Source organism: Hyalella azteca, unplaced genomic scaffold, assembly GCF_000764305.2.
Source record: "Hyalella azteca isolate HAZT.00-mixed unplaced genomic scaffold, Hazt_2.0.2 contig1345, whole genome shotgun sequence".
NCBI classification, from domain to species: Eukaryota; Metazoa; Arthropoda; class Malacostraca; order Amphipoda; family Hyalellidae; genus Hyalella; species Hyalella azteca.
Window position 1 is genome coordinate 11,762 of NW_025931666.1, and position 16,278 is coordinate 28,039.

The 16,278-nt window shown below is 38.2% G+C and overlaps 1 protein-coding gene across 1 annotated transcript; it reads right to left on the reverse strand.

Moving 5' to 3' along the window:
- Positions 1–1,312: 1,312 nt before the first annotated feature.
- LOC108675871 (4-coumarate--CoA ligase 3) lies at positions 1,313–15,148 on the reverse strand. Its single transcript, XM_018163918.2, has 11 exons — positions 15,128–15,148; positions 11,800–11,973; positions 10,438–10,552; positions 9,047–9,260; positions 7,639–7,850; positions 6,775–6,916; positions 5,304–5,455; positions 4,628–4,802; positions 4,235–4,404; positions 3,688–3,843; positions 1,313–2,252 (listed from the first exon to the last, which is right to left on the reverse strand). Exons 2-11 carry the CDS (start codon positions 11,904–11,906, stop codon positions 1,926–1,928), a joined length of 1,770 nt encoding a protein of 589 aa, XP_018019407.2. The 5' UTR covers positions 11,907–11,973; positions 15,128–15,148; the 3' UTR covers positions 1,313–1,925.
- Positions 15,149–16,278: the final 1,130 nt, after the last annotated feature.

Here is a 16,278-nt window from a genome sequence, read left to right on the forward strand (position 1 = left end):
TGCCAGTAAAATGGCAAACCAATTAAAGCTCAGAGTACAGAGCTTGTAGTTTGGAAGCAGTAATAGATACTTAAGTAAAACTTGACGATTGTAATAAAGAAAGAAACTCATAATATTAGTGTAATGTACCAAAACCGATAGTTAGGTTAACTCTCTTCAGCACCACGTATTCAGGACACGAATGAGCTCGAATAACGATGACATTCATTTTTTAGACTGCATTTGACATGTGATTCGCTTCGAAAGTATGGCTCGTAAATTATTTTGATTATGTCAACCTAGGAAGCCATTGTGTAGCGATGAATAAATTCACCGCTCATAAATGCCTCAACGACAGATTCGTTAAAACGTTTTTATATCAAGCTATTCGAATGCATATAAAATTTCCGCAGTTATTTTCATCATATTAATTAAATTTTTTAATTTCCGCTGTAGTCAAGAGCTTCCAAGCAATTTTTTTAACAATCCTCCATTGGCCACTTCTTAGATTCGTCTGCCATCTCTTTGTTAGGTGGCTGCCGTATTTTCACCCTCTTTGTTTCATGCATGGAGGAATTTGCTTGCGAATGATATTGTTGGTCAATAAATTTCTTATTACGACCGCAGGTTGACAGCGGAGGCGGCCTTAAGAGTCACGCTTAAGCCCCTGCGAATAGAATCGCCGTAGCGATGACGGCCGAGTGGCGCGATAACAGTAAAAGAAATCCTGACCTAAGCCACACTGTAGTCAAGCAACACCTTTGCTAAGGCCACACCAGGCCTAAGCCACATCAGCCACTCCCAGGCCTAAACCAGGCAGGCCTAAGCCACTCTAAGGCCTAAACCACGCAGGCCACTCTAAGGCTTAAACCACGCTGGCCTAAGCCACTCTAATTAAGGCTTAAGCCACACCATCCGCCACGCCAGGATTGATCTTAATTATTGTTGATCGTCTTACCTGATATCTAACGGTCTGGTAATGGTGATGATTAATTACAAATTTGGCCTTACTGAGGATCAAAATACTCAAGTAATTCAATCGAAACATTTATCAGTGAATACTTCTCAGATTTTTTTTGTCGGTCATTGGGTTAAGCTAAATTTCATTGATCAGCGCTGTTAATTCAGTTGGACCGAGATTTGTTATGAGTAGATAATTTACAAGCTATTCATATTTAATACATTTTTTGCTACCAGTTATCATGGCTTGTTGAGTCTAAATTTCTTTCATATTAGTCCATATTAATAAATAGTTATTCACTGATGGAATCCATTAGCAGCAAGCATGCAGGTAATCTAGTGGAATTGAAGAGAATTATGATATTACGTTTTTATTTAAATTAGGAATTATTTGTAGTGTAAAATACAATTAATAAAGCACAGTTAAGACAGACTGCAAGCAAACATAATCATGCACATTAACGAATATAAAATACAGGTCGAAGACGAAACGGACATTTAACATGGTAATCGGGTATTCAATTCTTCATAATGCCAAGGTAATCATTTTTAAACTTTCGCTAAGTGCGAAACATTATATATTTTATATAACGCAAAATATATTTTATAAATTCCATAACCGTGATAACGCAATTAGCAATTCAATGCAGTCATTTGCACAGAGTTCATCCTTATTTACTAATTTTTTTTATACTGGATCCCATTCACTTTTTACCATGGAACAAACAAAATTCATTAAAGAATATTCTACTGCGTTTTAAACATTCGCGCTAATAATTTCTTATGCGTTAATTTAATCTCTTATCTCATCTAATCTGTGCTCGCCATAAGAAGGGCAATTCTTGATTTAGAGAGCGATCAATACAACATGCAGAATTGAAATAGCTTGGCATGAATATATTTTAGTAAGGACAATGTCTCTTCCTCTGCAAATAAACTATTAATGTTAATTTTTCAGTTCATTCTAGAATATTGTTGAAACAAACTTAGAGCTGTGTTGGAGGGACAATATTTTCGACGACTAAGCTCTCCTCCTGTTCAGCTGTTTTAGCAAGCACCTTGCGTAACAACTTGCCCGAGGGATTCTTAGGCAAGTCTGTTACAAATTTTATCCCTCCGAGAAGCTGTTTGTAGGGAGCCAGATGTTCCTTCATGTAGTTATTAATTTCATTCTCGGTTACAGAAGATCCTTTGCTGCTGATTATGTAAGCACGAGGAACTTCGCCATAGTCTTCGTGAGGAATGCCGGTCACTCCTGCATCGGCTATGGCAGGATGCTTCAGTAGCACGTTTTCTATCTCGGATGGTGACACCTTTGGAATCAAAGCAACCATCAATGTTATTTCTCGTTGAACTGAATCATCACACTTACTCCACGAACAAGAGTCATGCATATTTTAACTATTCACATTTTTCGCTTTTGTATATTCACATGTTTCCTTTTTTTCTTTTTAATGACGATCATAACAAACATAACATAGGAACATCGGTGTCGAAGAATAGGCTACGCGTGCCTGTTGCCTCGTGACTTGTCTCTTGGATATCTGTGGACTGTAATTTTGACCACATCTATGGGAAACTGACGTAGGAGCTAAGTATAGCAGCTGAACATTACGGATGATGAATTTCTCGAAACTTTAACGGTAAATTGATTTTTGAGAGTCAATTTAATCAAGCAGTCATTATTCACTCATTAAGTCATCTTTAAATGACTTTGACTCCAGAAACTCTCGATGTGATGAGTCGAATGAATAAATGATATAGATGCCCAACTGTAAACCGACTTTTTTTTAAATACAGTAGGTTTTTCATGTAGACTTTGCGACGCGAGCGCAATAATGTTAGTGTTGTGGTGCACAGGGTTTGAACTGGAGGACATAGTGTGAACATTTTAGAGTTTTTGAATAGCCGGTGCTGATTTAGAAAGTGTATGGCAGGTAGATTAGTTGGTTGAATGCTGTAGGTCATATGATTCAATGCCTGGACCAGATACTTTGGGCTTGTTGGTGGAGGACTATTACAATGACCAGGATGTCGCATTGTTCACGTAGCATGCATCTGAAAATACACCAAGTTTGACGGTGTGTATTTGGAATGAAACTTAATTCTTGTTTTTAGACTTTGGAGATATCCGTTATAGAAAATCTCTGAATATGTTTTTTTCGATTGGGTGCGTTAGTGAAAGATTTAAACTAGACCATCTTGCAAGATCGAGACATAGGGCGCGTTTGATGTAGGCAGGAGGTTTTGAAATCTGTATTTTGTGTAAATTTGAGGCGGCTGTCCTTCTACTAGCTGTAGTTTAAGAGCTACAAGTGAGATTCGAGCCTAATTCTGTAACATTGTTTACGGTGATGGTGAGGAACGTTATTCATGAATGTGTTTGAAGTTTTTGGAATTCAAATAGGAAAGTTTTTAAATTTGTTGGTGCTAGTGATATTCAGTCATTTGTTTTCGAGTGTGTTTACCTACTGGATTGCGTACTGTACTTGTAATGTTATATGGCTGTGTGGGTATCGTCCCGCTGTTGTTTGTGCCATGTTGGAGGAAAACATTATGCCTTACATGTATTGGGAAATGAAGATAGAACTAAATAAACTGAGCTCTCTGCGAGAGATTCATTGAAATCTCACTAGACGCCACTTTGCCTCTATAGAATTTGCTTTTATAGTGGTTAAGGAAATAAATTCTCACTTTTTAAGTGTCCTTAAATTCCATCAAGCCTGGAATAATTACTCAGTACCCCACCTGGAATCCCTTGACTTTAATAAGTTCCTTAATTCTGTCGACTATGGAAAAGAAACCGTCCTCGTCGTGAACTGCTACGTCGCCGGTGTGTAACCATCCATCTTCGTCGATGGTTTCTCGAGTCGCATCTGGACGGTTGTGATACCCTTTCATCATCTGGAGGATAGGTTGGGTCAAATTAGATGATTTTTGAGACTAGAAGTACCTGTACGAATATAATTCTGAATTTATCGGAATCTTCCGTATAAATATTAAGTGAGAGTTAAAGAAATATTTAGTGTACACTTCAGGCATCATATGGTTACTGCTTCCAGAAACAATATTATGAACTAATAGTTAATAATAGTCAGCAAAATATTCATACATTGAATTCAAGCTGCCAAAATGAGTTTTCATGCAGTCATTTGATCGTATTTTTTTCACGGCATACTAGTATGGCATACGTCCGGCATATTAATTTGTGCGTCTCAAGTTCACAACTTTCAAACACTAAATCCGATACGACAAAACAAAGCCGCCAGGTGTTTTTTAGTAAGGATTTACTCACACATGGTGTCTTCAAGCACAGTTCCCCATTTCCATTAGGAGGCAATGCAGCGCCAGTGTCCATATCAACTATTTTGGCTTGCACGCGCGGCAACAGTTTGCCACATCGGCCTAATTTTCTGTCGATTCTGGGGGTCCCGTGAGTTATTATGCATTCCGTCATACCAAACCCTGCAACGAATATTTTTATGAGGCTCAGTAGAAAATATGGCACTGGTTTAACAGAGTCAGATGTCATCCCGTATCATTAGAGGCACTGTGAGATCACTAACTAATGTCCTGTAGATATGTATTTTGGTGTTCATCATTCTTGTGGATCACTTTAGTAGAATATCACGCATCAATGAAGTATGTGCGGTAATATTTTATGAATGAGCAACATGCACTGACTTGCCTTCATAGAGGTCAGTACCGTCGCCGAATTTGTTGGTAAATTTTTCTTTAGAAGAAGTGGACAAGGGAGCCCCGCCACAGCCTACTGTATGACAGCTCTGCAGGAACTCACGCTTCACGTCGTTGCTCTCGTTGAGGAACTTCAGGAGGGGTGGAGCCAGGTTCATCACTGTCAACTAAAAAAAGCATTAAATTCGCCTTGGAAATTATTGCGTTCTGCAGCAAGTGATTCTCTGTGGCGCACAGAACTTCTGACCAAGACAAGCGTTGTCCACTAACGTATAGGGATATAAAATAAATGTGTATAGGCTCATGCCAAAAAAAAGTCATTATTAAAACAAACTACCAGGTGACGCGTTTACTTACAAAATATAGTTTGGTTCTAGCATTACATGGGATTTTTTATAGCCTTATTAATTATGACACTTCTTTTCATTTAGTCTTGGAAGTTCATTGTCTATTTACAACATAGAATGATGAGTGCAGCGGTTAAAAATGACTGAAATTTACGAATTACAGGAAGTATATAATGATCCTGAGAAAAGTGGGGTATTATTAATAATATTGACGGAGGCAAACGAATGATGAAGTAAAACGGAGAAAGTTACTAAATAAGAACACTTGGCGGAAAGTTAGGAAGAAACATTAGTAAAGAAGATCTTGGAACCCGAGATTGCCTTGTGTTCCTGTAATGCGCGGATGAAGCTGGATGGCTGGAATCTGGGCAGCGTGACGACTGTGCTGGAGATCTTCAGACCCTTGAGCATGATGCTGACAATCCCGTAGATGTGGTAGAATGGTATCAACCCTAGTAACCTGGCTGCCACGTCTACCAATGCAAACAAAATCATTTTCAAGTACATCTTGGATTTGATATAAATTCTGAATATTGGGAAATTTTTATTTCATTTTGTATTTTTTCGATTAATGAAATGATACAAAATGACATTGAGATGTAAGGTATTGTTACATTTTAGGCTGAAATGCAAACACGTTTTTTGAATACGTATGACAGTAATTGGAATTTCATTCCTTGAAGGTTTTGATAATTTGATATCATTTAATATCAATTCCCTTTAATATGCCGCCGAATTATAACAATCTCACTATCTTGAATGAACTTAATTGGAAACGATATTTATTGAAACGAGAATAAAACAACGCTATATGGAACAGAATTTGAAAGTCATCGTAATGACTGTTAAAAAAATTCTTAATAAATATGTAATTACACCAGCCTAATGATACTTAATCAGTTCATTTATGTCCGATTCTGATATATGAAAGCATTTCACTGCGTCTGCTGGAAAGTACTATAAGACTGACCCTCGTTCGTACGAGGAATAACAACTCGATGGATTAAACAGGATTAACAATTTACATGATAGAATAGCTAAAAATACTCCCTCTATGCAAATTACGTTGGAACAACGTTAATTACGAGCTGATTTTAATGAAACCACAGGTAGGTAAGGTGAAGTAAAATACTGTGGTAAAGTACTACCTGTGTACACAGGTAGTACTTCACCACAGGTGAAGGTAAGTACTATAAGACTGACCCTCGTTTGTATGAGGATTAAAAAAAAACTCGATGGATTAAACAGGATTAACAATTGACATGATAGCGTAACTAAAAATACTCCCTCCACGCTAATTACGTTGGAACAACGTTAATTACGAGCTGATTTTAATAAAACCACGTTAAATATTAACGTTGTTTCAGCGCGAGATGCCTGGTGCGAAGCTCCTACTGAATTGGTCATGGTATTCAATTGATTCTACGTATCATGATCAAGGACAGAATGAAAGTGCGCCGCGAAATTATTTCATATCATTTCCTTGTACGTACTGGGGGCGATCATTCAGTGATAGTATAGCTAGAAATACTTTAATTGAATTTCTTTGTACGTACCAGAGTAATTCATTTAATGAGTGTAGCAAGGAATTTCCTGGTTTTACCCAGGATCGATCACTTAATGAGAGTGTAGCTAGAAATACTTTAACCGAATTTCCTACTACTCAACGGGGTCGACCATTTGATGATAGTTCAGCAAAAAATACTTCAACAGAATTTCCTGGTAAGCAATGGGATTGACCAGTTAAAGATAGTGTAGCTCAAAACATTTTACTGAATTTCCTGGTACCCACCAGGGTCTATCGGCCAGTGGAAGTGAGGGCTGCACAACATTTCACAGCAAGCGGTGGCTGCGCTGTGTGTCACGCAGACGCCCTTAGGCTGCCCCGTCGTACCACTCGAGTACGCCAGAAGTGCAACGCTGCTGGGGTCAACCTTCAGCGGGAAAAAATCTATAGTCAAACCTTAAGATCCCTCATCAGGTAACACGTAATCAGAGTTCGATTAAGGTCACCGGCCAACGGCTATTCTGAAAGCACCACCTTCGACGGCTGCCAAACGAGCGCCGCAACACTGAGAAATGTACCGAGCTTCCCAAGGCTAGCTTCAGTCATCTTGATGTTACTACCACTGCGCTACGGTGGTTGCTTCAGAATGGTTGTACTCTCATTTAATATGTTTTTACAGCAGATTTACATATTTCTCAGAATTCTGTTTAAAAAACTACTCATAGGGATGAAGATTAATGGATAATCTTTTCATTTACAATTTTCGTTCAATATCAGTAAATAAATGATAGATATTTTTTGTATTTGCCAATTACATGAATGATGATAGACATAAACCACTAGGTATGCCGAATAGCCTATAATATTGATGTTGACCGCAGTCTTCAGTAAACAAACAAATAACCGTGGTGTGCTAAAAAATATTCCAATTAAATGCTCGACATATTTCGTGAATTACTTTTTTACACAGCATCTTAAAAATGAATGGAAAAATACACGCTACAACACAAAAACTGACAAAAAATGAGTATCAATGAGTTCGGTAACGACGGATACAAAACATCAAGGCACATACTGGCCTCAACAACGAGGCCTCTATCAAACAAATGATTTATCTTGTATTTATATCAAATATGACGCAGGATTTACATCAACGTGCTTCGCAAAGGGTGCAGTGGAGTCCTCCAGCATTGCCCTGAGGTCAGAGTTGCCGGACTTGGAGTCGCCGAGCAGGAACAGGGCGGGAGGAGGCATGCCACGGGCGCTCAGCAGACCGATGGACTTCAGAGCGACGGCCTCCAGCGCTGCCTCTACCACCAGCAAACTGGCGCCGCTGTCAGCCAGCTGTACAGCCACCTCCTCTGTGCGAATATTTAATTCTTTTATGTTTTTTAGGAATAAATTAGTATAAGAGTATTGACAATTGTAACATATTTATTAAAATAATTATTAGTAAGATATTTATTAAAATAGATATTAGTAAAATGTTTATATTTTTATTTGTGATCAGATATCTTAAAGAAATCCGCACAATTTTTTCAAGAGATTTAGTCTCCAATAAGCGTCTTTTTTCAAATCTCACCTCATTGAGCGATCATTAAACAAACTTGTTATCAATTATATTATCAACTTCTATTGCGCGAATTATACGTGTATTTTTCAATGTACTAATTGAGAATTTGTGTAAATACTGGACCAAAGTAGGATTATTTCAGATTTTCGAAATCTGAAGACCATTTTGAGTGATTCAATGTTAAAATACAATATAAATTGAATGTTACTTTTATAAAATTCATGTTGCAACAATGTTCACTTTGATCTAGTCATTGCGGAATAATTATTGAAGTAATAATTATTTAATCAGAAAGTATTAGAACTCAATTAAAAATGGTGCAACAAGCATAACATTAATGTACGATGTAGTAAATAAATGTGAAGTTATTAGCGAGCAGAGGCTGGAGCTTAGATGAAAATTTATGATGAGCACAGCCCAGGAAAATTTTTTTTCACTTATTGCATAACAATTTTCAGCAAAAATTACCTTAAGAACTTTTTTATAAGCTGAGGCTGTTGATGTTTAGAGGAAGGTACCTGCTGTGTAGCTGTTGCTGTGGGGGTACCTGCTGTGTAGCTGTTGCTGTGGGGGTACCTGCAGTGTAGCTGGGGCTGTGGGGGTACCTGCTGTGTAGCTGGAGTTGTGTGGGTACCAGCTGTGTAGCTGGGGTTGTGTGGGTACCTGCTGTGTAGCTGGGGTTGTGGGGGTACCTGCTGTGTAGCTGGGGTTGTGAGGGTACCTGCTGTGTAGCTGGAGTTGTGTAGGTACCTGCTGTGTAGCTGGGGTTGTGTGGGTACCTGCTGTGTAGCTGGAGTTGTGTGGGTACCTGCTGTGTAGCTGGGGTTGTGTGGGTACCTGCTGTGTAGCTGGGGTTGTGTGGGTACTTGCTGTGTAGCTGGGGTTGTGAGGGTACCTGCTGTGTAGCTGGGGTTGTGTAGGGTACCTGCTGTGTAGCTGGGGTTGTGTAGGGTACCTGCTGTGTAGCTGGGGTTGTAGGGGTACCTGCTGTGTAGCTGGGGTTGAGCGGGGTCACGACCCCACCCACGAGGGTCGTGCCGAAGAAGATGATGGGGTAGTCGGGGCAGTTGCGCATGAAGATCCCCACGGTGGGGGGCGGTGACCCTGGGGACCACCTCTCTTGTACCACGGCCCCCCAGCGCTGGATGCCGTCTATAAGGCGGCCGTAGGTGAGCACGCGGCCCGTGATACCATCTATCTGCAAGTCACCCTTAATTAGATGTGACTCTGTCATTAAATACTTAGACGAATGAATAAAGTGGCAATTTTTTAAGACAGCGTGTTTGATGTGCTACGTCTTCTTATGCAGTCTATCTGCAGGTTACCCTTAATTATATGCGACTCTGTCATTAAATACTTAGATGAATGAATAATGTGACAGTTATTTAAGACAGTTGTGGAAAATTACAACGTTTGTTCAATTAGTTCAAAAGACACTTATTTATCTAAGTTCATCACTGGTTGTCAACACACGACATTGTCTTGATCGTATTTACCACATTCGCCCACATATACTTATTATAAGCCGCTCACCATTACACTTCAAATATAATTATCAATAATGTGGCAGTTATTTAATATAGTTGTGTTTGAGGTGCTGCGTCTTCTTATGCCGTCTATCTGCAAGTCACCCTTAATTAGATGTGACTCTGTCATTAAATACTTAGACAAATGAATAAAGTGGCAATTGTTTAGGACAGCATGTTTGAGGTGCTGCGTCTTGTTGTGCGGTCTCCCTTTTAAATGTGACTTAATCACAACAAGATTTTAGGAGATGAAAAATGTTAGTATCTGGAATGTTTTTTTTTTAATTATTGAATTATTTGTATTGTTATTTGTATGAATGATGATGCCGTGTGATTCAAACAACTGAAATACGTTATTATGTATCGGTTATTGAAACTATATAGGTAGTAAACACGATCCAAAATGTCAAAGACGGGGTTCGAGTGTGTTGTTGTGTTAGAAACCTGGTACCAAGTATGAGCATTTTAGGTATAGTTAAATGGCTTTAATGTAATTTTTTACTGCATGATGAAGGAGCCTTCCATTAAGACTAAATGATCTGTCTGTACATTTTTTACGTGAAGGAGAGTTTCATGCAGATTAATTATGGCCATTCAGCAATTTTTTTCAATGACGAGCATTTGTGCAGTTGAAATATGGCCTTTTTGCCAAATTTCCTACATAAAGGAGACTCTCATATTGTTGAATTTGGCCTCTTTATAAAATTTCCTACATAAAGGAGACTCTTATATTGTAGAATTTGGCCTCTTTGCAAAATTCCCTGCATAAAAGAGACTCTTATATCGATGGAATATGAGCTTTTAGTGAATTTTTCTACATGTAAGAGTTTAACGTGGTGATGTGCTCACGAGAGCGGGGCGGTTGGTGTGGCGGCCACAGGACGACAGCAGAAATTGCGATACTCCAGCTTCCGGCAGCGGAGTGTCCGGGTAATGTGAGCGTAGCACCAAATGCTCAGGATCTCTGCGAAGTAAATAGTAGGAAACATTAATAAAAAATGTTACTCAGTCCTCACTGCAGTGAGTGACAGAGAGCGCATTTTCTCAAAATCGATGAAAACGTGAAGTCACAGACAGACAGACAGACAGACGGACGGACGGACGGAAAGACGGACGGACAGACGGACGGACATGACGAGCGCAATAGCGCCTTTTTTCCATATATGAGAAACTGCGCTAAAAATTATGTTACACTTGAGTATGAATACCGTGAAAATTGAGGGTTCATATGCAAAAAAATGAAAAATAGCTGACAAAATTGTTTCGATGGATCAAAACTCGTTTGATTACAACGCTTCTCTGGTGCTTTTGAAATAAAGTGCAGAAATATACAATTCAGTGATATAAGAAGAGAAAAATAATTCATCGTATAGCCTCATTAATATTTTATGCATTATAAGTAACGTAATCATTCCAGCCGTTGCTTCTCGCGTGTATCTCATGTCTGACGTCGGCAGCTGTTGCCCATGTATGTATCAGATAGTTTTTGATTAGGTTCTGTGGTCTCATGATTGCCTTTTTAATATCGATTTGTTTTTTTTTTGGCTTAAATTCGACTTTATTTGCTCTTTCTATCGTTATTTATTTGCTCATGACATATCCTCTGTTTGGCTGGGAGCCTGGAATAAATTTTTTAAATCGCAAAGGTTGATGTGGATAAAACTGAGATAAAAAATTTTTGCTTGTTGGTGGTGAGTAAACGATTTTTTATATAGTCAGAGTCCTAGGCATCTCTCAATTCAACATCAGGTTATTCGAACATCTAAGTGACTCGAAGTAAGATGTTTTAGTTTAGTAGCTAGTAAGTAGAAGTTAAGCAAAAGTAATTAAAATATACTTTTATTCATAATAAAGGAAGAATATATTTTATTACGTCTATTAGTACCTCTAAGGATATGCAAATATTTTTTATCAATCAAATTTTTTCGAGTTAATAGCATATTAACAGCGAAATAATTATTAGAATAAAAAGATAGAACTCAATAATTTTTTAGCGGATTAATAATGTGGCAGTTATTTAAAAAAGTTGTGATTGAGGTATGTCGTTCGAACATCAGTACCGTATCCCCTGCTAGAACCTGCGTTAGTTACTACGAGCCTGTTATTACTGTTTTCATTGGAACACGGCAAACTGAAAATTAAAATATGAAGAATAATATTCGACTTAGAGATAATTTAGTCATTTTAGTGCTATTTGCTGCATGTTCTCACCCCGCAGCTCCTGAACGCAGGGCAGAGAACGAGCAGACGGAGCGACGGTTACTGCACAGCCATCGTCTCAGTAACGGACGCGGTGTCGCGCTAAAGATTCTGTTCATGACGACATTAAAACCTCAACGACGTCTTTGTCGAGTTTTTTTTCTGAATTTACGATTCAGATGCCGTCTGTAAAAAGATATAATCACGCTATTTAATTGAATTTATCAAAGCTGCAGTTACTCGAAAGGGAAAGTATAAGTGCATTCTACAATATCGTATATATGGAGGAGTTGACGGCCGTGAAGTTCCAAGTAGATTAATTATTATGCATGAACATCAAAGATACGTTCAATTCAACGCTCGAGTTTTTTTTTTGCAGGGATTTGATTGTTAACAGGGAAGCTCTAGAAACACAAAAGATTTACGAAATTAAAATAATTGAACATTTCTATCTTAATTCAGTGGCTCCCAAACGGTTCGAAATCAAGTACCACTGGAACGTCTGTATACAGGCGCCGGGTGCCTCCAGGTGGCACCACATTACAAAAAAAGTTATAAATAAAACATATCAACCGCCTATGTAAAGAGCAATAGCAGAATTTTCGTTAACATATGCTTTAATAATCAATGCCCCAGGTAGGAGGACAGGTTTCATTTAATGGTGTATCGCGCGAAACTTGTCGGTGGGCTGTGATAATTATTTAAAAATTATTGCCTGATGCAAAGTACGTGGCTTGAAATTTTTGTATATAAAATTAACTAAATAAAAATTTTGCGTTACCCACAATGTCACCAAACCTGAGTTAACAGGCTTTACCGGACGCTTTTCAACATTCAATGCTTGTCATATAAAAGTGTGATGCTAGAAATAAATGAAACGTACGTTTCAACGATAGAAAATTTAGTCTACCCACGAAACAAAAAAAAATGTTGGAAACCGGGCATGACGCACAGTTCCTTGTATTAGGGGGAATGTTCCCCTAAAATTAGGGAAATGCGCGATTTTTAATATTAGTTGATGTTCGAGTCTTCTAGTATTAGGGTAAGTGGGCATCCACTAAAATCAGGGGTGGAGCGCTATATGATTCTCACAGCATTTTAGGCAGCAGCATGCGCAAGAGAAGCGACCAGTTACTGGCTGATGTTCAGAGACTGGATGCGAGTGTGTGACTGCATGGTTACTTGCTATTATTAAGGAGGCTGCAAGTAATTAGTAGGTTACTTGTTGCAAGAGTGTGACCAACAATTAAATTTGTTTTAATAAAAGCATACTTTCTATATGAATAAAGCTCATATTAAAATTACCTTAGGAAGTTTGATGTTTTGGGTTCAACACCGTATTAGTCTCTTATGATCATAACCACTGCCGTTATGTATTAGCAGTTCACTGCCACGTACATTACTGACTTTAAATCCGTTTTATCATTGTTTCTTTCGCTAGTTATATTTGCTTTGTGTTATGTTAATTAGTATTTGATGTCAATTACTCTCATTTCAGGTAACTGGATATTCGTTTGAAAAAGCTTGGATTGCAAAGTCTCCATTATTTTACTACAAACAGCAAGTTGTTAGTAGTTTACTAGCTGCAAGTATATGACCTATACTACTAACTACATGAAGTTAGTAGGTTACTTACTTGCAGCGAGTGTGTGATCGACAATTAACTGCAAGTAGATAGTAGATTACTTGCTGCATTTCAGTGACCGGCTCCTACCTGCAAGAAGTTTTCAGGCTTCTGGCTGCAAGTATAAAATGCTACTATAAACGCATGTGTGACATGTAACTCGTGCGCGAGTGTAAAGGTAACCGACATTAAATGTGAGTTGCACTATCTTGGCCGAGTGCTTGGCGCTTGAGATTAGATCTAAGCAACTGTTGTTTACAGCGCCTAAATATAAGAATGTTTGTAATGCTCCTCTTCTGTAAACGAGGCAGTGACATTATCAGGCAATTGGGGAGAGAGATAATCGTTCATGTGATTTGGATTATGAAGCTCTATTGTATAATTCATATTGTTTTATTACTCTATGTTTGAAGGCTGTTAAAATTTATTATCTCGGAATAAGCGAAATAATAAGTAGAGTTGAAAGTGTCACATGTCAATAGTGTGAATCATAAACTAGAGTTTTACGAGTAATGCTGCTACAGGGGTAATATATTGACTGCATGACTGCATATATTGCGCTGCATATGCGGGGTAATATATTGACATATTCATTATGCCTCATGTTGGATTTCCATACTTCTTCCCTTAAGACTCCGTGGCAGTTTACTCTAAGTATTTTTGCAGTTTTAATTCTTACACTTATATGTACGCCACATAAACACTGATCTACATTTGTATGTCGCTTACGCTATAGGCTCCACACGGAAGTCGCGAGTAAGGTTCAAATGGCTGTGCTAGGTCATTAAGAGCCACGCTGGATCAAGTGGACAGAAAAATGCGTTTATTTCAAATAATTGCTAAATTGAAACGAAGGAGTTATTCAGACCCAGTTACTTTTTTTGTGTGTGAGTAGAGATTTTCGCTTCAACGTGACACCGAACACCTATCAAACACCGGTCTGATTATCCTTGTTTTCTTTTGGTCTCTTTTAGCCAATATTATTTTTGTTACGCTAAAATCTTGCTGGAAGTATTCAATTCTTTACACAATCTAATTCACCGACTATGCTGCATGTCACCGACTATGCTGCATGTCACCGACTATGCTGCATGTCACCGACTTTGCTGCATGTCACCGACTATGCTGCATGTCACCGACTACGTTGCATGTCACCGACTATGCTGCATGTCACCGACTATGTTGCATGTCACCGACTTTGCTGCATGACACCGACTATGCTGCATGCCACCGACTATGCTGCATGTCACCGACTATGCTGCATGCCACCGACTATGCTGCAATTCGAAATATTGAGCTGCTAAATAATATTACATTTTAAGTATGCCATATAATTAAAATATATGAAGATATACTATATATATATATGATGATATGCTATATAAACAGTAAACATATTCAAAATAACAAACGCCGTGAGAAACAGCTTGATAAAGTTTCTGAGAAATGGTCAGTATCATCAGAAGTGATTTATTGCAGCGCAAGTTGCTTTAGCCACAAGCCTGATTCGTCAAAGCCGACACAAAAGTCGTAGCAAGCGTTTTCCTAATTAACACGTAATGAAAGTATAGGATCATCCACATGAACTTTCAAATGATACAAAAGAAAATACGGTGGCGGTAGCATATGTGTAATTAAAACAGTTCGTCCTGTGCAAATTAGTAATTCGTGTTGTTCCGAGAAAAACTATCAAGCTAATGTTGAAATTTAACGTACACGGCGGTTGCAGTCCTGAAATGTGGTACTAGCTAGTTAGAGTACCACAAGAAGAAATGTTACGAAAACTGTTTTAAAAGTAGCACGTAAACACAAGAGAAAGTATGCACGCCTTGTGCTAGAGCTGACGTAGAAAGCTCACTGTCTTTGCTTGCCAGTTAACTGTCACCTGTGAGCGCTATTATCTGTCATTTATCTTCGAGGTCACAGTCAAGCATTGCATAACATAGATATGACTCTTTTCGCATCACTCATGTCTCTTATCATCTATTCCAGGGATCTCATCATCAGAAGTGGCCGATTCTTTCTGAATTAATCGATTTATATATAATAAATAATGATCTAATAGTGATCAGAAAAACTTGGATGCCATAAGACGACAACTTTGTTTTACAAAATACCTTAAATTCCCGTCAATCGATCACTTCCACTCCCGATCTCCTATTTTGTCCAGCGAACAGATTATGCCTCGCGTTGTAAGAACACTTCAGAATTAGACCAGCCAGCTCCAAGAAAGAAGCGACTATGGATAAAGATCGTCATGCAGCGCAGTCGCGAAATATTTGAAGACCAATCAGCTAGACTATACATATCAAATTTTCTTTAATAATGAAGAGTTTACCGCATAACCTGCCATCTCTTGAAATTTGCGATCTTTTGATCATTGGATGTGATTTGGATTTGATTATAGATACCGTTGGAATATTTCTTCCAGATTGTTTTTTCGAAAAATATGTGGCAAGTTATGTATGCAGCCAGGAGAAGGCAAACGATTTTATGCCTATTGGAGTCATGCACATCCAAAAACAAAACCTTTTTCTACATGTATAATAACATGATATTTTTCACTTCATGTGTTACTTCAGGATTATTGGTTTATGAAAAAAATTTATGACGCGACGAGAAGACGAAACGATTTATGCAGAAAGGCAATATGATGGAAGTTCTGTGAATATTTAATTCTGACTGACAAAATCAGAGGTGATCATGACTGCCAATGCTTGCCTCTCTGTAAAACCCTACCGACTATAGTGACTTACACTATGATGTTGCAATATAGCATCATACTGTAATTACCTACATACATTACTTATATATTCGTAGAGTAAGCATTGAATTTATTCGATTATCAATATTTATTTTGCATTGAT